At 50.4% G+C, this 24,844-nt stretch overlaps 1 protein-coding gene across 13 annotated transcripts in view; it reads right to left on the reverse strand.

Annotated features, from left to right (window-relative positions):
• Positions 1–570: 570 nt before the first annotated feature.
• PTK2 (protein tyrosine kinase 2) overlaps positions 571–24,844 on the reverse strand; it is a 262,938-nt gene continuing 238,664 nt past the window's right edge. For all 13 annotated transcript variants that reach the window (XM_048212414.2, XM_057308018.1, XM_057308017.1 and 10 more), the window contains 6 exons: positions 15,146–15,208; positions 11,502–11,541; positions 11,062–11,168; positions 6,428–6,583; positions 5,082–5,162; positions 571–1,823 (listed from right to left, as the gene is read on the reverse strand). In XM_048212414.2, coding sequence (XP_048068371.1) covers positions 1,611–1,823; positions 5,082–5,162; positions 6,428–6,583; positions 11,062–11,168; positions 11,502–11,541; positions 15,146–15,208 — 660 coding nt within the window. In that variant the 3' untranslated portion in view covers positions 571–1,610. The remainder of the gene's footprint in view (positions 1,824–5,081; positions 5,163–6,427; positions 6,584–11,061; positions 11,169–11,501; positions 11,542–15,145; positions 15,209–24,844) is intronic.

Raw genomic sequence — 24,844 nt, forward strand, 5'->3', positions numbered from 1 at the left:
GGTCACCATTGCCAAAGGTGAGGAGAGGCCGCAGAACACCAGAGAGTAAGAGAAACTCTGGGTAACACCCCTGGCCTCTTTCTCAGAGGAAGTAAAAGTCCTGTAGGCCCAGGAGGAATGGACTTCGCATCTACGAGCACATGTATTAGCCGGGCAGCATGCCCCCTCCATCCCTCCACCCGGCAGCTCAGCTCCTGGCTCCTCCCTGTCTGCGCAGCCCAGTGCTTGCTGCAGCTCACGGGCTCCAGGTGAGACTCGCGGGGGGCGCTGGGGGAATGCATGCCAAGTCCCCCAGTGAGACATCTGGCTCCGAGCCGGTTCCTCGAGGCTGGAAAGCTCCCGAGAACCCCAAGGCTGCGGAGGGAATGGCTTAGCATGTGGTAAGCAAAGACGGAATGAAAAGGCTAACTTGTCCCAACCCTCCTCCTGTGGTAACATCCCTGACTTGTCTAGAAGACAGAGAAAGAGGAGAAACCAGTAATTACTGAGAGCTTTCTTGTGTGCTATCCGGCAAGTTACCTGAAAAATTTTTAATGGTTTGAAGGAACCAAAAGAAATTACACCAAGAACTTAACTGGTAACACCTTTTTAATAGGTCAAAGTAACTGTACAGTTCATTATATTCTTCCTGAGAATAATTTATATCCCCCGACAAACTAAAGGGAGGGCATAGTTTTCAAAATTATTTAACAGAATGGATGGTGTAACTGGACATCAAAAGAAAACCAAATCTCTCTGCTTTGCTTAATTCTCTCCTGGGAAGACAGACACAATGAAGGGTTAGTTAGCTCCAGTGGCTGCAAGATAGTCAACATGGCTTTAATCTTTCTTTATAAATTATATAAAACTGGAAAACAGGGATGGGTCCAGAGCCTCTTCTCAATGCAGTTTGGAGGTGCTCTGGTACAAAGCATTTCTGCTTCCGAGAGAAATAACATTGCTACAAAAAACTGGCACATTATTCTGGTGAAAAAAGACAAAGTTTTTAGTGTGTCTACAGCTAGCTTCCAACCAAATCTTCACATATCCAACAGGAAAGTAAAAGGCAGGAAAGACAAAAGGGTTGTTTTTTTCCTGAAATGACTCATGTCTTCAAGATAGAGCTCTGATATTCTTCTCTCAAAGTGGTGTTAGCATATTGCAACTCAAAAGTGTTCTCACAACAGAGACCCCAGTCTGGGCCATGACTCTGCGGCACGCCGAAGAATTCTCAGCCCCTCGGGTTTCCCGGAATTCTCCGCCTCGTCTCCCCGTCTCCCAACACGCAGCCGAGCTGGGTCAGGATCCACACGCCACTGCCTTGGCCATTTCCACGGAAACACGCCCTAACGTGAACATGATCTGTTCTTCAGGATTCTTAAAAGCTTCTCACGAACAATTTTCATTCTCAGAAAAATGCCACATTTTGGATCCTGGACTTTTCTGAACACCATGATTAAAACAAAACAAAACAAAACAAAACAAAAAAACGAACTCAAATCAAATGTGGTTAAACTTATATGAAAGAGATTTTCAACCAGCTGTCAGTCACAACCGTTCGCGCGGTGCCGGCGATCGCGGAGCCCCTCACTGCTGGTGGAACACGGGAGAACGTCCTCAGAGAGGGCCCCTCAGTGCGGCCTCGTCGTTCCAAGCATCCGCAGTCTCGCTTGGTCAATGACGTCGAGTAAGTTCTTGGCGTCCACGGCCAGGGCGTGAGCAGCGGTCAGCATTTGCTTCTTGTACTCCTGCTGGAGACTGGTCATGACGTACTGCTGGGCCAGTTTCATCTTGTTGATGAGCTCACCCAGGTCGGAGTTCAACAGCTTCTGGGCCATTTCAATCTGGAAGGACAAGAGAGAGGTTAGGAGAGGCACGTTCCATCAACCGTTCCTTGGGTGCCTCCAGGAGGAGCAGCTTTCTTCCCCTTGGACAAATCTTCCACGCCTCCAGCAGGCTTCTGCTCCTTCCACAAAAGCCCTCAGTGACTATCAGCCTCAGACTGGCAGGGCTTTTGCTTCTTAAAAGAATCACAGTCTGGCAGAACCTCAGAGGCCGCCCAGCCCAGAGGCCTCCCGTCAGAGGGGCAGCTGGGACACGGTTGCTGAGGTCGACCAGGCGGCTGGCTTCCAGTTAACACAGACACCTGGCTCTGGACTTGAAACGTGTCTCAGGCCCCGCCTCAGCTGTGCAAGAGGCGACTCCCCCAAACTGCTGAGAGGTGGAAGCAGGGCAGCGGTGCCAGAAGAAGGTGCCCTGAGGATCAGTGCGCTTTGCCCGGGTGTCTCAGGACCTTCCTCATCTGTTCCTCCAACCAGTAATGTGATTTTGCACTCAATCTTTTAATGATCACTGAGCACTCACGCACGAGCTAGTCAGTGGTGTGGATGCAAGACTGACTCAGACACACTTGCACTCAGTCTAGTGTGAAGCCCGCGTACAACTCCCTAGAGCACACTGGGATGAATCCTACAACACAAAGATAGCGATCCATTTGTTCTGAGGGTCAGAGGACTTCACAGAGGAGAAGTCATTTGAAATTGGCCTCGAGCGTAAGAGGAGGCTGGCTTCTTCTGAGGAGAGCCTCACGAGCCATGCCAAGTGACCTCCGTCCTGCTGAACATGCCAGTGGGGAGGCCGAAGAGATTTTTAGGAAGGGGAACACTGTCCTCCACAGAGGTGTTCTAGAAAGAGGGCTCTGGTGGCGGGGTGTGGACGTGGAATGGAGGGGCGGGAACGCCAGAGGCAGAGAAGGCAGCTCAGAGGCCGCTGTAGGAACCGAGGGAAGAGGGGAGGGTGACAGTGAGGATGGAGAGGCCAGGCCGTCCGTGATGACACAGCTGGGCGGCTGCTGGCATGTGTGTGTGGGAGAGCAGGGTTCCCAGGGGCAGGCATGGCGAGTGCCTGGTAGTCCCACTGACTGTGGAAGCAAGCAGGAGCAGCAGGACGTCTGCGGAAGGCAGACATCCAACACAGCTGGCGACCCCAGCTGGAGGAGAGGTGCCACCGAAGGCACAGAGTTGGACGCATCAAACACTGGCTCTCTGGAAGTGGCGGAGCCGCCAAGGAGAAGCAGCGTTCTGTAAGACCTGGGTGCTCTACGCCCGCGCAGCCCCTCGGGCGACGACCGCGCTCGGGGCAGCAGGGAAGAGGAGCCGGGACTGGGGGAGCACGGCTGCCGGTGGCCCCCGGGGGAAGCTGCAGTGGAGAACTGAGGATGAGCTGGCCCAGGAGGACAGGCTGCTCTCTGAGGTAGCAGGGGGTTGGGGAGGGGGACCGAGGAAGGGGGAAGCAAGATCAAAGAAAGCTCCTCTCCTTTTAAAAAATAATTAGGAATATATACGGAAGAGTGAGTTGGGTAGAAGAATCAGGGTAGATGGAGAGATTATTTCAGGCTTCATCAGCTAAAGTAATAATTTAGAAATGGCCCTGCCAAAATATTTACTTGTTAGGAAACCATTTTCTCTCCTCTGGCATATGGAACTTTTCCACTTTTTGGCAAAATTCTTGCTCACTGTGGAAGACTGATTAAAGTCCCAATGAAACAGAGGAATGAGCTAATGCCCTAACTGGCTAGAAATTTAAACTGCACTGTGCAAGCAGTGAGGCATTGTCCGAAATGATTTTGGTAATTTTGTGCAGGTGAACGGACGCCCTTTACAAAGGAAGCACAGATGGGAGCTGTGCCAGGTTCATCATGACAGGCATCACCGGGACACGAGGAGCCCCGGATGCAATGTCCCGAGAAGCACTCAGCCTCCACCTCGTTGGGAGGAAACCGTAATTGTTACAGAACATCCCTCAGCCCCACTTCAGGAATAAATACTGTCTAAGGTAATTGGCCATATTCTTCCAAAATGCCGACGGCAGAAACATGAAGTCTGAGGACCTGCTCCAGGCGGAAGCACACTACCAGACATTCGCGTGGCGTCGGGCAGGACACACAGCCCTGCTGGCCTTGAACTAGAGGATGAAGCTATGGGACGTGATCGCCCATGAGGACCGCGCGGGGGTGCTGACGGCCCAGCTGTCCAAACCCTCCAGGTGAGAGAACAGCCTCCTGACTGGAGATACAAATGGCAACACGGGAGGTAAGAAGCATGACACAGGCGACCTATTCTCAAACGGTTCAGAGAAAGGAGACTGCAGGTGTAGACAGAGATGGAGAATGTGGGAAATGTTAAAAGGCAGTGAAACTGGGCTGAGGATATTTGGGAATTCTCTGCACTATTCTTGTAACTTTTCTTTAGGTTTGACATCACTTCAAATAGAAACTAAGAAAACACAGGAAAATAGCACCCGCTGGGCTGCAGGGCTAGACAGAGTAGGAAAGTGGGTGTGGGAGCAAGGAGGGAAGGGGAGTGAGAAGGGTGAGCAGGGCCAGGGCCGTCATGGACTCCAAGGGACACAGCTGCATGTGCAAGCATGGTCCAGGCGGCACACACCCCTGGGGGCTGGGGAGCATCTCCGGGGGTTGGGGAGCACCTCTGGAAACTGGGATGGCTGGGAGCACCATTAAAACAACATGTGTCTGCTCATTTGTTAGTCAACACATGATGCAAAATAGCCAAAAATGGTAAAAATGAGATTTTTGTTGAGAGATAGTATTTTGGGTGAACTTTGATTCCTTAAAAAATTTAAAATACATGTATTAATTTAAAAGGCATTTTTTAAAATCACTGCTGTATGTGGAAAATCAGCATCATTTGCAAACTATAATTTTTTCAGAAAAATTCAAGGGGAGGGCAGGCTGCCTCTGTCAGCTCATTTCCCCTTTGGCCTCTGAGTTGGTGCTGAAGGATTTGGCCCGTACCCAGCTCTGCACCTGTGCTCCCTGCTGTCCCCACAGCCACCTGTCCTTTGGGCCCCGACCCCCCAGCTCAGTAGCTGGCAGCGGGGGCGTGGGATCTAACCGGCCCCCGTGGGTGCCGCTCCACACGGCCTCCAAGGTGAACAGCCGCATCCCGGCAGGCATGCCACAACCCACAGGCCTCCCGGGCTGGAAGGTCTTGACCTCAGAGCAGCCAGATCATCACAGCCGGCCGTGCCCAGGGCGTGTCCTGCCTGCACCGTCAGCGCAGGAAGGCGGCGCTGTGTCCTACCTCTCGGTGAGTGCTGGCTGGCAGGACCGGAAGGGTCTCGTCCACAGTGGCCAGTAACGTCCGCAGGGCCAGGCCGACTTCCTAGCAGACAAGACCACACCCGGGATCAGAACACGCACAAAGGGCTTTCACACCAGCAGCGACTCCTCTCAGTTACAGGGCTTCTTTCCTTTCCGACACTTCAAGGAAAATCTCTGTATTTCTTTTCCTCAGTACTGAGCCTGATCTGAAGTGATCAGGTGTTTCTTCCAAAGACTGAGATCTCTGAATGCTCAGATGTGGTGCCTGATGGAATAGGAGTCAGCCTTCCAGAGGAAGGACATTGTGACACCTGCTACCGTGTGCACGAACCTGTGGAACACTGTCCTCAGTGAGACGAGCCTGTCCCAAAAGGACAGATACAGCGTGACACCACTCCTCCTCTCCTCCGCACCCTGGAGTCCCCATGTTCACAGGGACAGGGAGTGGCTAGAGCGCCAGGGGCTGGGGGAGGGGCGCTGCTGTTTAATGGGGACAGAGTGTCAGTTCTGCAAGGTGAGAAGAGTTTTGGAGATCAGCTGTCTAACAGTGTGAATGTACTTGACACCACCACAGGCTCAACAGTGGCGCGGACGGTAAATGTTACGTTCTGTGTATTTTACCACACTTCTAAAAAGTGTGATCAAGCATACGTTCCAGAAATACAGGCCTAAACAAAGCTTCATAGCAGTCTTTGAACCGCAGAACACCTCTGAGCTTGCGAACACCAGTGTGCCCTGCTCAGGGGGCACTGTGCCTCCCTTCTCACAGAGCTTCCAGTACTCTCTTCCAGGACACCATGCCCCTGAACAGCTTGGAAAGGTTAGGCTTGGGCATGATATTTTCATTTCCATCTTTTTACTCTTATTAAAAAAGATTTCGTGAGCACCCGCATCCATCCCTCAGCGGAAGAAAACAGCACAGATAAATCCCAACCTCCTTCTCCCTACCCTGGGGGCAGCGTCTGAAGGTCAAGTGCTCTCCCCGTGCACTGGTGCTCCCACAGCAGAGCCGCATGTCCCGAAGGCACGCACACAGCACGGCTCTGCATGCTTTCAAACTTCACGGAAATGGCATCACTCCATAAGCTTGTGTGATGCCATTTTGCAGCTCCATTTTTTCACCCAAGACCGTGAGTGTGAGCAGTGATTGTTAGAGCCTGTGCCGCTCCTATCGCCAGGGTCGGGAACAGCAGTTCAGTCTGACTTAACTCGGTCACTGTGTGGAGCCTTCACGCACAACTTCTGAAGCATCTGGTCTGACTCTGAGGGGCACTGTGGCCTCCACAGTTCTAAGAACATTCCTACCGGCGGAGGGCTGGGCTTTACCTTCACCATGGGGACGTACTCCTCTGGTGGGGCTGGCTGGATCTTGCTGGACATCTCGATGACAGCCTTTACCAGGCCCGTCACGTTCTCGTACACTCTGTCATTGGACCGGTCCAGGTTGGCAGTGGGCGGGGGGCTGATTTCCTGGGGCTGAAGCTGCAACAGAGAAGCGTTATGCCCCCAGTGCCCACACGGTGGCGGCACCGCACCGCAGCTAGGTTAGAGAGGGTCTTTAAGAGAGATCAAAGCGGATCACAACTGATTGGCTTGTCTGTAGGGCTACAGCTCAGCTGGAGGATGACAGTAAAGTAATTCATCCAAGCGACAAGGGAATGAGGCAATCATTTTTTGTAACTCTGAGCTCAGTTAAAGGAAATGAAGTGGAATCATACACTTGACACTAAAAGCCCCAGATTTTCAGAGTAGTGATTCGACACCCCCCCAATCATTCACCGAGGGAAAGAATAAATGTATTCTACGTCTCTGAGGATTTCACAGGAAGCTGGCTAGGGGGTCAAGCATTCTATGTTAAGACTCAAAGAATTCCTGCTTAGTCTGACTTCTGCAGTCAGAACCGTATGGCTCAGTGTGGCTGCCTGCAGACCACCTCACGGACGTGTGTCCCTTCACGACTGTTAACAAGCGGACACCGTCTGCGTGCACTGCGCTGCGGAAGTGAGGGCCGTGGTGGTGGCGCCAGGAGCCCCGCGGTGCACGTGTCCGTGGCAGGGCCTCGGCTCCTCACCTGGCCATCATGGCGAGGGGCACCTGAAGGAACTCTTGGGCACATGCCCACCCCAGCACCCAGGCATAGAGACACCGATAAATGTTACCCGCGAGAGCCAAGCACTGAAGGCTGGTGCACGCAGGGCTTGCAGAAAGCATCCAACGGCATCTGAACGTTCACATTGGTAAGACCAGGCACAGAAAGGGCCGTATGTGTCTATTTTAAGAAAACTAAAGCATGGTACATAATCGTAGCTGTTTGCCGATGGGTCTGCTGCCAGCATTCAGTCCAAACCTCTAGATGCCCATTCTGAACCCTCGGGCTGACTCTGTCTGAGGAACCCAGAGCCCGGTGTTGAGGTCTGGCGCAAGACAGACACAGGAATAGTTCAGTCCCTGCAAGGATGTTCATGCCTTACTCTCTGGCAAATAAAGACCTTGTTTCTGGTGATAAGCCAAGCAAAAGTGCCCTCCCCAGGCTTCCTGATTATTGCTCCAGAATCACATGCAGAGTGCTAGGAATGAAGGAGTGGGACAGACACACAGACACAATGTGCTTACCCTCCATGGCTATTGTTGAACGGGAGGTGAGGAAAAGTTAGAGAAATTTATGAGAGAAAGGGAAAAAAGAAAAACAGTATTAATAAAGGCAGCAGACAAAATCCCCACAAAACACATAAGCAGAACCAAAAGGAGCGAGTCTGAAGGCTGTGTAGGAGCCAGCCCCCGGTTCCCTGGTCCTCCAGGCACAACAGCTGGGCCGTCGGTCCAGGGCGCCGGCGCACTTAGTAGGAGGCCTGCCACGCGCTGTGCTTGTTTTCATGAGTGAGGAAATGAGGCGAGCAACACGCAAAGCCTGAGAGGGACAACCTGGCGGCCGTGTGAGAAGCAAAGCATTATGGGTCCTCAGAAAGAAGAGGCCGTCAAATGTGCTTGACATCACTGAGAACTGACCATCAGACTTCCGGGCCACCGGGACAGACTGTCCCACCCTCGCTCCCCGCGCCCGCCCCCGGCATCCTTGGAAACAGGCTTCGTCCTTAGCTATCCTGCCATAATCAAGATCCCTGGCTTGGGGCTGTGTGTAAAGACATCAGGAGCTTATTTTAAAAACAAAAACAAAACAAACTAAAAAAACAAACAACAAACCCTGTTTTTGAGCCAGGTCTTATGTTTCAGGCTCCTTTATTTTAAACTTAGAGGTTTTATTTAATGCTTTTTCCTCTACAGCTTACACCAAGGCCATCCTCTTATAAAAGGCCAAGTTAATTGGGGAAGGGTGACTGTCTTGCCCCCTCCTCAGATACGTCTGAAACAGGTGTACCCTTTGGTATATGAGTTCTGCAGAATCTTAAATTTCAAGGCCCAACGTTCCACAGTGTGTTCTCCGTGTGTTAGGAAGAGGGAGATCATTCCTAACTGCATCACTTCGAGAGGACATCCCTGTCTCTTCCTCTCTGCACGCTGAGTCACACGCGGCCCGGACGAACTCGGCAGATGTGCCAGTTCAAACCGGATCCACACACAGGTACGGCTCCTAAGCAGGCGCCGCAGGCAGGGCTCCGTCGGGAAGAGGCGCCGCCACTCTAGACTCCAGGAGGCAAAGGTGGCTCTGCGCTAACCTAGTTAAAGCTTCTGTCCTGTATGTGTCCTGCGCCTAATCAAGGCGGGTCACAGAAGCACCGCCCTGCAGCCACCATTCACAGTAACAGTCCCAAAGCAAAAGCTTAGTTTGGAGAGACAGCTGTTACCGGTTTCCTATTTTCTGGGGCTTGTCCACTTGGAGGTTCCTTGGCAGGCAACTGGGATAAAGCACCACCCCCCAGAGACATACACAATTCCAACGCTTAGATGAGTGCTTAAAGCCTCAAATAATCCAGAATTGAAACAAGGCCACCATGGAGAAACCAAGAAGGATTTCTGATTAAATGTTCTCTGGATGAATTCCATTAGCTACACCTAGAGAGAAGCACTTCTGTGTTAAAACAGGGTTGTTGTTTCAGGCCGGATTCAGTAACTTCCACTGAACAGCCGGATAAGGAAGAACTAGACACACAGACTTCATAGTTATTTTTTTAAAGTGGGTTCCACGCCCAGCGCGGAGCCCAATGAACTCACGACTCTGAGATCAAGTCAGACACTTAACCACTGAGTCACCCAGGCACCCCTGCTTCATACTTATTAAGAAATCTTTACTTAATGCATTTTAAGCATGCTATTTCCTCATTTCTACTTGCTTAACACCTTCTCTAAGGGTATTTTCCAATTATATTCATTTACATTACAAATGCAAAGGCAAACATGTCAGAATTCTAAGCTGGTATCTGAGCTGCTTCCCAAGTTGGTTTTTCCTTGTAATACAAGCCGTTTTGAAAATTTGCTCTTGTGGCTCATGTAAATGACAAACTTCATTAACCCAATTTCCCCCTCTCCCCTAAGTTTATGACAAGAAACCACATTAGCAAGGGCCGTGTCCCCCTACACTCCTCCTCAGAGAACACCCCTTGCGATGCCCCCTGAGCTAGGGGGGCCGCCAGATGCCAAGCCCCAGGCAAAGCTCCAGGACCAGTGCTCTGGTTTCTGGGGGCTGAGCACTAGCCCTCAGAGCAGGGGTGCCTCTGGCCCAGTGATGCCTGGGCTGCGTCCCTCAGGGGGCAGGCGGGTCCAGCCCGAGCCAGCCCGTTCACTCCCTGCTCACGACCCCTCCAGGCTGGAGATGGCATTTTCTCTGCCGAGGGCTACCTCTCTTCTCTCCATGAATCAGCCCAGCCTGCTGGCTAAATGCTGGCTCAGCTGGGGAGCCTGTAACCTTGAATATGCCCTTCAACCTCTGTGAGCCTTGCCATCTCACGTGAAAAGTGGAAACAATACTACCACCAATCCTATGAGGCTAATGTGAGGACAGGCTCTGTCACAGCACACAGTCCAGGGAGGGCACTTCACGAGGGTGGTTATTAGTGAAACAAAGTTTCTCTTAACTGGTAACATAGTTACCAGAGTCTAAGACCCCACCTACTGCAGGAGGCACCTTTTTAATGTTCCTCTAAGGAAAAAAAAAAAAAAAGCTGCCAATTAAACCAACACATCACTCCGATTTTAGAGATATTAAAATGTACAAAAAAGGTATATCAGAATTAAGAAACAAGACCTATTTTGAGAGGTGACTGATCTCTCATGGAAAGTAGAGAGATCTTCTCATTAAGTGGGCATGAGAGAGAAGGAGAACCCTTGCCTTCGCTTCTCCTGGAGAGGAGAGCTGCTTCCAAGGGACCTAGAGGCCAACGCAGCAGGGCCTGGTGGAGGCCGGGGCCGGGGGGCAGTCAGGAGCCCCAATGGCCGGCTCACACGCAGGAGGGCCGGCCGTGCGTGCAGCGCTCCTGAGCCGAGAAGCTGTGGCCGTCAGCACCTCGCTGGACGCTCCCCTCCTCCGAGGGCTGGTTCCACACAGCCCATGCCACTTCACTACAAATACAGTCCTTGCCCCAGGTGGAAAATGGTGGCAGTTTTCCACTAAGCCGCACCAACACACTTAAGAGACAGTGAGCCCGCAGAAGGGCTCCCTTTCCCCAGGCGTCCTGGTTTAATTAATGTTTAAAACCAGAAGCCATCCCGGCACTTTATTCCCAAGAAACATTCTGCCTGATAAGAGGAAAACCTATCTAGGAAGTTGGGCTCTGGCTGAGGCCCGAGACTATTATGTGAGAGAAAACCGGACCAGACAGGCTCCTGTCAAGCTTGTTCCTGACTCTCAGGGGGTGCAGAGCCCGACCAAACAGACCCCTGGAGCCCACGGCAGCCACTCTGCTCAGTCCGTCCTCAGCACTGACTCCACTCCATGTTCCAGATCACCAATCCTGGAGCGAGAGGTTCCACGGAGCCTTGAGCAGAGCTCGGGCTCAGATGCCCACCTTGACGCCCTCGTTGTAACTGTCCCCGGGGCTGCTGAGGCTGGCGAGGCTGCCCAGGTGACCGGGGGCCCCAGGCCGGGGCGGTTTCTTTGGCGGAGCTGCGGGATCTGGTAAAAGGGGAGGCGTCCCGTTAAGTGAGGCACAAGAATACAAATAGAAACACCCAATAAACACTAAGCACGGTCACATCACTACAGCATACACTCACCCTGGAGAGGGTGCCCTACTGAGGCCTTTCTGATGCATGACAGCAACAAGTCCTGTTCTCTAATAATCTAGTCATTGTGGAATTTGGTAAACATCATACTTGCTTTGGTCCATAGAGGGAAATGTGTTAAAAAATCATGAGGTATTCCAAAGCTAAGAAACTCCATACATTTAAAACCTGCTCTCTCTAAATTATAAAAACTTCTTGACAGAGAACTCATTTCTTCACTTACCTGGTTTCCCCACAGGCTGATATATGTGTTGGTTTCCAGTCTGTGGGAAAAGAAAAGCTCCGTCACCACACCAGCATACACCACAGGCCTCGGCCTTCCCTCCCTCCCCTCCCCCTCCATCCCCTTGAACATCTGTGCCAAGTGCTGGGTTTAAAGACCAACACGATGGGGGGCTGCCTTCAAGGCCTAATTGGGGGTGGGGGATTTAGGAAGAGCAAGAATGCCAGCAGGGTGTGGGAAGAGGGCTGTGGCGGGGGCAAGCATGGGATGGTACGGGAACGTGGACAGGAGCCGCCACAGCCAATTGAGAATTAAACGCCATCCACAGATGCCTCCGGTTCACCTTCCAGGACTGTGAAATCCAGGCCTTTGCAGTGTCTGGGTGCTTTGCTCAGGAACCTGCCTCACTGCCTCCTGGATGTTCTCCTCACCGGGAGGGGTACAGTCGGGGACAGTGACAACGGGAGGAGACTCTGTGGCCGTGGGGTAGTCCATATGCCTGTGTTGTCACTGTCACCCGAAGCCCGTGTGTGTCAGGACCTGCTGCTACCGCTCCATTCGTTCGGGACCAAGCCACAGGCCCAGACAACAAGCCAAGCCACAAGCCCGGAATGTCCACCCCGGGGACAGGACAAAAGACTGTTCCCCTGAAGGCCAGCCCTGCCGTGGGCTGTCATGGCTGCAGTCATGCTGCAAACAACCTATCCTAGGTAACTAAATGGAAAGAAGTCTTTCTAGAACTACGTTCTACTTCTGAAGAGACTTGCCTTGCTTAATTTAAAATAATAGACTAGATAAGAAATACATATTTTAAGGTGCTACTTCTGAAGAGACTTGCCTTGCTTAATTTAAAATAATAGACTAGATAAGAAATACATATTTTAAGGTGCTCTACTTTCTGGGGTAAGGAGACCTACCTCGGTAAAACGCAAGGACAGTGCAGTGTGCACACAGCGAAAACCGCTGCTCTCCCAGAAGCACACCCACGGTCAACACGCTGTTTCACCGCCGATCCTGAAGCCCCTCAAACCCTCAGAGCTGGCCAGTGTGAAGAACAAGGACCCCTTCACAGCTGACTTTCTGCAGCACTTCACAGTTAGCCTAGCGTGTGTCTGACAGTCACTGAACACCTGCTTTGTTCCGGGCACAGAACAAGCCCCCCCACCCCCACCGTGTGGAGTGGCCAGTGTAACACAGGCAGCGAGACAGTAACAGCAGATGCACAAACAGCACATTGCCAAGCCTGGTGGAAAAGGGACATGGGGGTGGGGTGGGAGGGGAGGACGCTGCAGGTCTCAATGGGAAGATCAGGCCTTCTGAGAATGTGACCTTTGAGGATGCTGGGTGGGGGACCTGGGTGGGGGAAGCCATGAAGAAATCTGGGAGAAGGGTGGCCCAAAGATAGGGGATCCCCCAGGAGGGGCAAACAGCATGGGAGGCCAGGGCAGCTGGAGGATGAGCGAGGGCAGAAAACAGCAGGAAACATGGCCAAAACTCTAAAAGCAGACACAGTCTGTGAGCCGTGTTTTGTTCACTGATCCAGGCAGTAAAATACACAAATTTAAAAAGACTTAAGACACAAAGAATTTTCTGGTTGATACAGAGGTTACAAGAAAATTCAATTAACTAGAAAATTCTATTCTAAGAACATCCTGGATTAATTCAGCAAAGGTATGTACAATGTACTATGCTAGGCCATTCCGCAGGTTGCTCTGGGAGGGAAGGCACAGCAACGTCCCTGCTTTCAGAAGTCTGACAGGGGAGCGTGGGACCAGGCTGTGTTCTGTTCTGCTGCGTGTCTAGCTATGGGCCCTGGGCCTTGGAGAAGATTGTAGATTTTAAGTAGGTATGAGCTAATGAGCAGACACTAATAACCGGCTAGTGGAAACTGACCCCATCAACTCGCATAAAAAGTAAAAACCATCTGGATTTTCAAAATAACATACAAGTTGACAGCATGTTCCTCTTGTGACGACACCCTGCACAGGTGTATATGTTAGCTATGTTATCAGCCTCAGCAAACAAGTTGGAAAACCAAAGCCCCAAACACTTAACGACTTTTCCCTGAAGCCATGGCACATTTTCCAAAAGTGTTAAGCTGGAGCATTTCAAGAAGTGGGCCAAATCACACTGTTACCTAAATTCAGCAAAGGACGGAAGAGGGAAAAGCAGAGTGGTCACAGTGTGTTACTGGCCTCCCAGAAGGAAGCGACCACAACCCAAACCGCATCCCCTGCAGTGAGCCATCGTGTTCACAAGCCCACTGCGGCGTCTGGCACTGTGACAGGTCACCTTGAGCAAGCTTTCTACAAGCCTCAGTTTACCCCTTTGTGGAGTGCGGATGGCAACAGGCCTGACTTGACAGGAGTGCTGGGGTCTCAGGGAGGTGGCACGAGGACAGCACTCAGCATAGCACCTTGTAGCACTAAGTACCTTCTCATCAGTACTAAGCGCTCCCACTGTCGCCTAGGCCTGGGCGACAAGATTGCAAGAGGACCTGTCCACAGAGGGTTTCTCAAGAACCCTTTTCTCCACATCTAATTCACTGCCTGCTTCTCTCACTCCACATGCTCTCTGGGGGCCTGCTTTGTGCCAAGTACCGGAATACACGCAATTTCCCTTTTCTAATCAAACCTGCTGTTAGAGGTGTTCTGAACAGCCAGTCCCTTGAATAGGGTTTCCCTTCACACGGGTGCTCATTCTTACCAACTTAGGACAGACTACCGGTCACATGTGAATCTTTGCATTCTAAGGAAGGAGAGCTCTGTGTGGAGATGTTAAATGGCAGGTGATGTGACTCCGTGCTCGTGAACCAGAGCCCGCGCCCGCTGCACCAGCACATTCTGACGGGAAATGCCAGATCCTCCTGTGCTGGCAACTGAGCACATCTTCCAGGGGCCAGATCTCAGGCGCAGCTGGATTTCACAGTACTGATCACAGAAAACTCCCGGTAGGTCATTCCATGCTATGCGCCCTGCAGCTGGAGGCAGTCTCATGGACGCATGCACATGTGTTTGGAAGTAAATTCAGAAGGCTTATTAGGATGGAGCTTTATCTCCATAGGTCTGCTACCCAGCAGGCACCGGCTTCTCGTCTGTACTGGGAACTTCTTTACATGTTTAGAGAAATCTGCTTTTATTTCACTCAGACACCTGCTGATGGAAATCTTAATAGAACGATTTAACCTATTCTCCCTAAAAGATTAGGGAATATTTCTAGCAGGCTTTAAACATATTTGGAATAATCATAAACTAGCTCTTTAAAGAGAATTTCAGGCATCTTCCCCTACAACACACAGAAAAGAAGTCTTGCTTGGACCAGTTTCCTGTGACTGTGGAAACTTGTAACCATGCACTAAGAGTGCAAACACATGGCACACAACAGCTTACGCTCATCAACAGTACGTAGGCAGGTCTCCGTAGAGCACAGAGCTCGGCTCGCAGCCACTATGAAGTTGCGTGAGTGATGGGCTGGCCCCCAGTGCTGGGCTGTGCACTGCAGCTTCTAATGATCTTGGCCAAATGTTCACTTTACTTAAAGAACGGATTCCTGTGTTCCACGCTACGAAGATTAGTAAGCGTGGGTATCTTATGACACAAAGCGACGGCCTCCGTCCATCCTGGCGAGAACTCGGCAATGCTTACCGGGCCCTGGAGACCAACGTCCTCCCTGTCGATACTGCCTCGAGAGAGCCGCACGTCAGGTTTCTAAAGCAAAGAACACAAAACCAGAGAGTTTCATTCCTGGTTTGAAAATCATGGACATATTCTGTATTAAGTTCCTGCCTCATATGATACCATCATCCTCTGAATAAGAAGAATTAAAAGTTCCCCAGTTACAGAAAAATTCTCAAACCCCATGATGACAAACCCAGGTCAGACGCCCCAGCAAAGCCACACGTGCACAGTGAACAGGAGTGCCCTGCGGCCCCGCACAATACAGGAAAGCCTGCAATTCACCTCTCTTCCTAGCAGCGCACAGTTTCTTCTTGACAGAGAGAACTCCGCCTCAGGCTGAAAAAGAGCGGGTACACGTTCCTGCTTTCTGGCGCAGTAAGGCTCTCACGTCCTTGGCGGTATCACCAAAGCAGCAAATAGTCCAATTACACGCCACCCCCTTTCCCCACCCAATGCACCCACGATACAGAAACCATACGGAAAAATCAGGATTTAATATAAATACTAGTATGCAAATTTCACTAACCCCACAATAGGCAACGTAGGTTCCGTGCCATCATGGTGCACAGAATGTCAGAAGGTCTGTTCCTCACGAAGACCAGTATGTGCGGTGGCCTCCCACCTGCCTGACACCTACTCCAGTAGCCACACGGACCCCTGCCTCTCCTTTGCCCCCCCCGCCTCCCCTTTGCGCGTGCACTCTGGTCACAGACCCCTTCTCAGGGAGCATTTCCCACAGCCTCTCCAGACAGGACTGCTCCTTTCTTGGTCTTTGCCAGTCTGCTGTATCGTACACAGATCCCCTCCGTGGCAGGAAGCATGCAGTAATTACTTCCCTCATTTGACAGAGAACGTCTTGATGTCTGATTTGTCTTTGTACACCCTACACCTGCAAGGGCCCGGCACTGAGCACTGAGGACAGAACCCGTGAGCACTTGTGGGTGGCAGGGGGTGGGGGGGTGGTGAGAAAGAAGTGAGCTTTGTTTCTCCCTTCTTATAAATGTATGTTACAAAAATGCAACCATGCCATATAATTCTGTAATCTTTATATAACATTATATAGTGGAAATTGGTCAAAACCACATTAAAAAGCTACACAGTCTCCCCCAGCACGAAGGCTGTCATAAACAGAAACCTTCAGTGAGGCGAATGGGCTCTGGCATCAGGTTGCCTGGGTTCGGGTCAGGCTCCAACCCTTTCAAGCTGTGTGACCTGGGCCTCAATTTCTTCAGGGCAGTTATAGTACCCACTGCCCAGGCTTGATGGGAGGATTAAATGAATTAATGCTGCAAAGTACTAAGTCAGTACCACAGAACATCAAGGAGTTCTGTCTGTTGAATGGCGGGGCCATTCTCAAAATTTCAATTGTATAAATAGGTTGTGGATAAAGACCTTTGTGTAGAAATGCTTGACTAAATCCCTGATTATTTCTCTAGGACAGATGTCTAAGGATGGAATTACTGAGTCAGAGGGCTGGAACATTTGAAACATCTTGGTATAAGCTTCCCGACTGCTGGGCTGTCTGCATTCACTGTCAGTGGGCTCTCCCCAGCCCGACGGCACTGCACCGCCACTTCGAACTCAGCCAATTCAATAAACAAAATACCGTATAAATCTGCCCTCCTTTCCTAAACGTTAGAACATTTCTGCTGCTTCTCACGGGATGCCAGGCCCTGGGAGGACAGAGGCCATGGGCTGCCGGCTTCTCCCACTATCTGCATGACTTGGTAGAAACAGGGCACACAGGTGGGAGGAAATGAAGCACCTGCACGGCCGTCTGTGAACAGCGGCCATGCCCCCTCAACCTCTCCAAACCCACTCTCAGCTGGAAAAGGGGTCGGCCGCCTCGTACAGCAACTGTAAGGATTAAGTATGTGCTTGAACAGTCATGTGCCTGTTAGACATTTAGTAAATCCTTGCTCAAGGAACGCGGTCATAAAAATGCAAGGTAGAGAAGAGGCTTCACAGCTGAGGAACCCCAGGCTCAGAAGGCAGAATTACGGCACACCCCAGAGATACGGCAGGCTTGCCCCATGCTGCGCAGGAAAGCTAGTGTCACGGTAAAGCGAGTCGAGTCCATGTCTGGCTTCCCGGTGGCCATCAAAGTTAGTTTACACCACACTCTAGTTGATGACGCCTGCAGCGGTGTCATGTTTACATGTACACACTTGAATTAAAAGATACTTTATTACTAAAAATACTAACCACATGGACTGACCCTTCCTTTCACGAACAGTATCTCTGGAGCGTGTGATGCTGTTTGATGGCATTTCATCCACAGACCTTCCTCCAAAACTGGCATCTGTCCTCTCAAACCCTGCTGCCACCTTACCAACTAGGGCCATAGAATAGTCTAGATCCTCTGTTGTCATTTCCTGTCTTCACAGCACCCTCACCAGGAGCAGCTTCCATCTCCTGAAAGCATGTCCTCTGCTCCTCCGAGCGGCACCTCCTCATCTGTGAGTTCGAGCACGAGATCGCGGCAGTGTGGGCCACGTCCAGGCTCCACTCGGGATTCTGGTTCTCCTGCTGTTGGCACATCTGCAGGGACGTCCTCCGCTGATGTCCTGAGCCCCTCAGTCGTTCAGGAGGGTTGGAGCCCCTTCCTTCCAAACTCCTGTTACTACTGACATTTTGACCTCTTCCCATGAATCAGGAATGCTCTTCATGGCATCTAGAATGGTGACTCTTTTCCAGAAGGTTTTCAGTTGGTTTTGCCCAGATCCATCAGAGGAATCCCTATCTATGGCCGCTATTGCCTTAAGTAAGACGATTTGACAGTCAAAACTACTCCTTGATCCACCGGCTACAGAACAGATGTTGTGTTAGCAGGCATGAAGACAACATAAATCTCCTTGTCCATCTCCATCAGAGCTCCTGGGTCACAGGGTGCATTGTCAGTGAGCAGTCCTATTCCGAAAGGAATCTTTTTTTCCGAGCGGTAGGTCTCAAGAGTGGGCTTAAAATATTCAGTACACCATGTTGTAAACAGGTGACGGTTGCCCAGGCTTTCTTGTTCTGTCGATGCAGCTCAGGGAGAGTGGATTTAGCATGATTCCTAAGGGCCCTAGGACTTCCAGAATATTCGGCCAGTGAGCACTGGCTTCATCTGACAGGCACCAGCTGCATGAGCCCCTAACACGGGAGTCAGCCTGTCCTTTGCAGCTTTAAAGCCAGGCACTGACTTCTCCTCTCCAGCTACCAGAGTCCTAGATGACGTCTCCTTCCAGTAGACGGCTGTTTCGTCTACACCGGAAGTCTGCTGGTTACTGCTGCCACCCTCGTAAATGATCTGAGCGCAGTCTTCTGGAGAACTTGCGGCTGCTCCTACGTCAGCACTGCTGTTTCGTCTTGTACTTGCGGTACAAGTCCTATGTGGTACTTGTACGGTATGGAGACAACGTCTTTGCTCCAACCTCACGAACCTGTGCTGGCCGACAGCTGGTCTCCTGCAGCTTCCCCACCTTTCCCAGCCTTCACGGAATTGAAGAGAGTGAGGGCCTTGCTCTGGGTGAGGCTTTGCTCTGAGAGAATGCTGTGGCTGGTGGGATCTTCCATCCAGACCAGTACAACGTTCTCCATGTCAGCAGTAAGGCTGTTTTGCTTTCTTACCATTCACGTGTTCCCCGGAGAAGCACGTGTGATTTCCTTCCAGAACTTCTCCTTTGTGCTCACGATGTGGCTGTGGGTGCAAATGGGCTGGCTTTCCGCCTGTCTGGGCTTTCGATATGCCTTCCCACTACGCTCGATCGTTTCTAGCTTTCAATATAAAGAGATGCGTGACTTTTCCTTTTACCTGAGCCCCGAGGGGTCACTGTAGGGTTATTAGCTGGCCTAATTTTAATATTGTTGTGTCTCAGGGAATAGGGCTCCCGGGGAGAGGGAGAGAGAGACGGGGGAACGGCCGGTCACTGGGGCGGTCAGCACACGGACAATGTTTATTGAGTTCACCGTCTTCTGTGGGAGCAGCTTATGGCACTGCAAAATAATTACAATTGTAACCTCAAAGATCACTGATCACGGATCACCACAATAAACAAGTTTGAAGTGCTGTGAGAACTACCAAAATATGACACAGACATGAAGTAAGCAAATGCTATTGGAAAAATGGCACCAAGAGACTCGCTCAATGGAGGGTTTGCCACAAACCTTCAGTACGCAAAGAACACAATGTCCGCGATGTGCAATGAAATAAGGTACACCTGTAGCTGCTGGAGCATGAGTACTTCTAACTGTGAGAAATACTATTTTTTAAAGTTTCTTTTTCTTTCTTTCCTTCCTTTCTTTCCTCTATGGAAGCTCTACACCCAATGTGGGGCTCGAACCCACGATCCATAGATCAAGCATGCTCTTCTGACTGAGCCAGCCCTGACCTGTAGGAAATACTTAAACAAAAGCAAATGACACTTACTGTTTGCTTACAGAACTAGGTGCTGTGTTTCATGTATTTACATGAGTTATCTACTTGTATTTCCACATAAACCATATGAAATGACTTATTTTTCCTTATGCACTGTAATTCCCTCATGTCAAAACTTTCCCCAGGACAGGATTTCAATTTTGAAATGAGAAAGCCTGTCTATATAAAGTCCTCTTGTGTTCTATGAATGGGAATATTTAAGCTTTTTCCTCACATGGCCGACACAGCCTGTCTGAGTGAGAGGTGAGTGCCAGCTTGGGAACTCAAGAGAACCAGAGCCAGCCCGTCAGAGAGGAGTTCTGTTATTGGTTCTGCTCCTGGGTGAAGCTAAATTCTCCTGCTTCCCTCTTACAGAATATTCTAGATTTGAAGATACTAATATGAAAAGAGGAGACATATTTGAAATCTTACACACACACAGATCACAAACAAAGAACGTTTGGGGCTATCGGATTATTTCCCCCATCAGGTATGCCTTCTCCCTCCTTCCCTTTCTTTCGTTAATGCAGGTGTGACGCATACAATGAAGTGCACCGATCTCAAGTGTACACGCTCCGTGCACGTTCATATATGTGTGCGCCCACCTACCACAGCCGCCCACCCAGCGGGCCCCAGAGAGCTCACGCAAGCAGACTGCATAATGTGCATGGCCCTGCGTCTGGCGTCTGTGGTGGACATTATCTCTGTAAGCCCTGTCCCTGTGCGTGTGGGGAGGGGTTTGCCCATTTTTATTGTCACGCAGTAGGCCACTGCATGAATTGATCTGTTCTGCAGGAACGGGCAAGTGGGTTATTTCCAGTTCCTGAGAGCAGAAAGAAACACTTCTGTGAGCACTGTGTTATGTGTGGGCCTGTGCCCCCCGTCCTCATGGGCAGCAGGTGAGGGCTGAAGGTGCTGTTTCAGGTTCTGGGGACACAGCAACCAACAGTCACAGTTTGGTCTCTATGCTCGTATGCCATCACTCTAGAAAACTTCAAATGCAAGGCTTTCCACTCAAAGTCCCTTCTCCTTGAACTAGGCCACACTGTCTTCAAATCCAGAATATGGCAGATGCAAGGAACATAGGTGGGACATGGCCTGACTCAGCAGAAAAGGGCCAGAGGTAGTCTTGTGACCCTGTCCTTACTCCCTGTCCCCAACCCCCAACCCCCGGCCCCCCGGCCTGGTACTCATCATTCATTCAGAATGACTGGGTCTGTGTGAGAGGAGAAACAGCTCAAACATTCATTTCCTTTTTCAGAACACAAAGTAGGCTTTATATAGACAGGACTTTTTCATTTTTTTTGATTTTATTTATTTGAGAGAGAGAGTGAGAGAGAGAGAGAGAGAGCATGAGTGGGGAGAGGGAGAAGCAGGCTCCCCACTGAGCAAGGCTCTATCCCACTACCTGAGCTGAAGGCAGACACACTTAACCAACAGAGCCACCCAGGAGCCCCAGGACTTTCTCATTTTAAAATTAAAATCCTGTCTTTGGCACAGTGCCATGTTAGAAGACTACTGAGCGCTGTAAGGAAAACAAATGAGTCCAAAGTCAGTCTGTCTGTGAGCAGTGCCCAGTGAGAAGGAAAGTGCTCTGAGCAGACTGACGGTCCAGACGAGGCTGCTGGCTCTCTCCCGCTGGTGCAGGAGAGGCAGGGGGTTCGCCGGCACATGGCAGGCTCAGAGAGCTCACCAGCAGGACTGGGAGCGGGTCCACCACAAGGAGCAAGTGCCACAGGTGAGGGACGGGTGGCCTTGGGCAAGTGCCAGCGTGGGGACAATGTGACGGAGTCCCGACTCCCCAAAGTACTCAAGGAAAGGTAGCAGCCCTAACCAACAACAGTCACCACACTCAGTGGTGTGAGTCCTAACAACAGAAGAGCACCATCGACAGCTGCTGATTCTCATCTATTAGAAAAAATGTGGCCAATATTCCTGACAAAGCAACGTCGAAGTTAATTTTCCAAACAAGAATACAGCTCCTCTATTGGGGTGCACAAGCTTACCCTGTGGAAGGGAGCAGCAGTGCTGTGCCCAGCGCGGTCCGAGGACCACCGAGGGTCGGGGACGGTGTGTCACCAGGTCATGATGAGACATAAACAGAAGGCAAGCACCTTTAGAAAGTTCTAGAGCAATCTGAAATAGTAATTTTTAGGCTTGTTGGAATTCATGTAAACAAGTGTGGCTCCTATTTTGCATATTTTTTAAATTTCTTTTTCCTAGTAATTGCTTTTTGTTTTATTTCACAAGGATATCAGGTCTACAATGGTTTAGGAAAAAAACAGAAACTGACCCTTCCTCACTGACAGCCTGAGAAGCCTGCAGTGGAAAGCCCTGGACTAAAATGCTGCCTCCTGCCCCCAGACTCCACATCCTGTGAGAACACGTGGGTCTAGTCAAAGCAGGGGCCTTGTAGCTAGCTGCTAAAAATAACCCACTAGTGGGAGCTCCACCAATAGCAAAAAGGAATTAGGGATTATTTATAACAAGCAAATCTAATAAAAGCAATGCTCCTTTGCAGAATCCCCGCAAGTGGCTAAATCTCTCCCTCAATCTATGATGTTAGTTTCTGGTCAGGAGCACACAGAAGGTACTCCGGGACGGCCTCTGGAAACCCTGGGTAGTATGCGGGACAGGATCTGGACTTTAGAGTCTCAGCAATGCAGCTCTCACAGGTGCTATGGAGAACAAGCAGAGTGAGAAAGAAAAGCCCTTGGAGAAATTACTGTGTATTCCCTACTTGCCCCACTGTATACATGCTATCCATCTAATCCTCAACCCAGCCCTGGGAGAAAAGTATTACCCACACTTTATAGAGAATATAATTATTTTATAGATAAACAGATTAATAAATGAAAGTACAGAGGCTAAACAATTTATATAGGGTCATAATAACGAGGATTTTTAATTCTTATTTGGCTGACTCCAGAGTCTGGATTGTTTCTAGTAATGCCTTCTTGAAAAGGAGAGTCCAAGCCAGGAGTGATCATTGTAAGTGTCAAAATGCAGTACGCTCACCGTCTTCCTACCACCTTCCATGCCCTGGCCCCTGGCCGCCCAGCCTGCCTGTCCCCCTTTATCCATCACATTGGTCTTTCTGTGCTCAGACATCCTTGGGCCCTTGTGCTTCGTGTGCTGTCTTCCTGGAATGTTCCTCCTCAGAAGTCCCTGGGCTGGCCCTTGCTGGTCATTTCAGCTGCTCGGCCTTCCCCCAAAGCTGTGTGTGCTGGGCCTCCCCTCCTGTGCCCGGTCCTCTCTGTCATAGTCAGGGCTGACTGAGGCTGGACCTTGAGGACAGGAAGGACGGAGGGTCAGCTTACAGGACTGGTGGTCACCTTATGGTAGCTGCTGGCAGACTTTAAGTCAGACAGTAACAGGATCAGATTTTAGAAATACCTCTGTGGCTGTGGCAGGAAACAGTGACGTTGACATTTATGTCCCCCCATCTCCTTGCTTTTGTATCTCTGCCTGCTAGTCCCACTGGAAGCAGACCCCCGTCTTGACTGCGAACTTGCCCTCAGCCCTACCACCTAAAATGCCTACCTTGCAAACACCCAAATCAAAGAGGGGTCGGGATTATCCAACCCCCCTGTGACACCAGAACTGATCTGATCTTGAAGCCCACGATGACAATAAATAAGTCATTCTCATTTATGGACAGCAATACTAAATTCTAATGGGAAACAATGACATATGCCATGACCTTAAAAGAATGATCAATTATGCCTTAAGTAGGGACTTGACTTTGGAACGCTGGGCTAGTCCAAACCCAAGCAAAATGTCCCACATTGTTCATCATATCAATGTCCTCTCAAGTTTTTCTTAAAAAAATAATATATGAAAAATACAGAGCCAATATTATACCTAATGGAAAAACTATTACAGACAACATCTTTAAAAATAAATGCAGGCAAAGACCTATTTAATATGAAAGTCAGCAAGAGACACTTCAGAAGAGAAATTCGAGGTCACGAGGTATGTAACAAACACTGAAAACGAAGAAAGAAAATGCTTTTTAAAAAGTCACATGTGTGTCAGTTATGCCTCAAAAATGGGGGGGGAAGCCAACAGAAAATCCAAGGAAATCAGAGTTCACATGACAGATACTGGAAAATACAAGAGAAGGGTCTACCAATCAACTGCATTTGCACACACAGAAAACCACCAACAAGCTCAATGAAAATGACCCCGTTAGACCAGCAGCAGGAAGCTCTAAGTGGATGGGCAGGAAGTTAGCGAGGGAAGCAAGACACACGCTTAATCATAAAAGCTACACAGGAGCAATAAAGGACCCCGGGGGGGGCGCCTGGGTAGCGCAGTCGTTAAAGCGTCTGCCTTCGGCTCAGGGCGTGATCCGGGTGTTCCGGGATCGAGCCCCACATCGGGCTCCTCTGCTGGGAGCCTGCTTCTTCCTCTCTCATTCCTCTGCTGTGTTCCCTCTCTCGCTGGCTGTCTCTCTGTCACATAAATAAATAAAATCTTAAAAAAAAAAAAAAAAAAAAAAAGGACCCCGGGCACAAACCCTGGGGAAGGCCTGAGCTGTGGAGACACGCTCGCTGAGGACACCACACGTGCTCAGGTCATCCTGCAGGCGTGGTGCAGCGTGGACCAGAAGCCTGGGGGGCATTTTATACAGCTTCATAAATGGACTTTGAACATAATCTGGAAGCTTATGTGGGGTGTTGGAAACGTCCTGTGTACGGGGTGTGGGGTACATGGACTTCTACATCCATCAAAGCTCACCCAATTGTACCTGCGAGGGCCTGTTCAGTCCACTGCACGTAAACCATCTCCACGACAAGAAAAAGCCCAACAGTGAGCAAACCAGCCGGGCCCTGAGCCTTGTACGTGAACACCTGAAACCACTCAGAAGACTGAGTCGGTGTTGAAATCAGTAGCTACTTCCCACTACTACAGTCCGTCTAGCGTGGGTGGGGAGTTCTGAGAACAGTCTCTACCCATGTCATTAGTCATGCTCATCCTCTGCCTAGTGGCATTCCCTGGACTTGTCTGCCTTGCAAATTCCAATGGATCTTTCTGCCTTGGCTCAACGTATCTGGTCTCTGGCACCGTCCTTGACTCCTCCAGCCACCTGCGGGGTCCTCGTCTGCCACTGCTGTGCGCGGTGCACGCCACGACTGAGAGAACGCTTCATTCACGTGCCGTCATCGTACACAAGACAGTGGTATTTAGATGTATCAGCTCTAGTTTGGAGAATTTGTAATACTGACTTTTTAAATCCCATACCAATGCAGGAAAATAGGCTG

Source organism: Ursus arctos, unplaced genomic scaffold, assembly GCF_023065955.2.
Source record: "Ursus arctos isolate Adak ecotype North America unplaced genomic scaffold, UrsArc2.0 scaffold_6, whole genome shotgun sequence".
NCBI lineage: Eukaryota > Metazoa > Chordata > Mammalia > Carnivora > Ursidae > Ursus > Ursus arctos.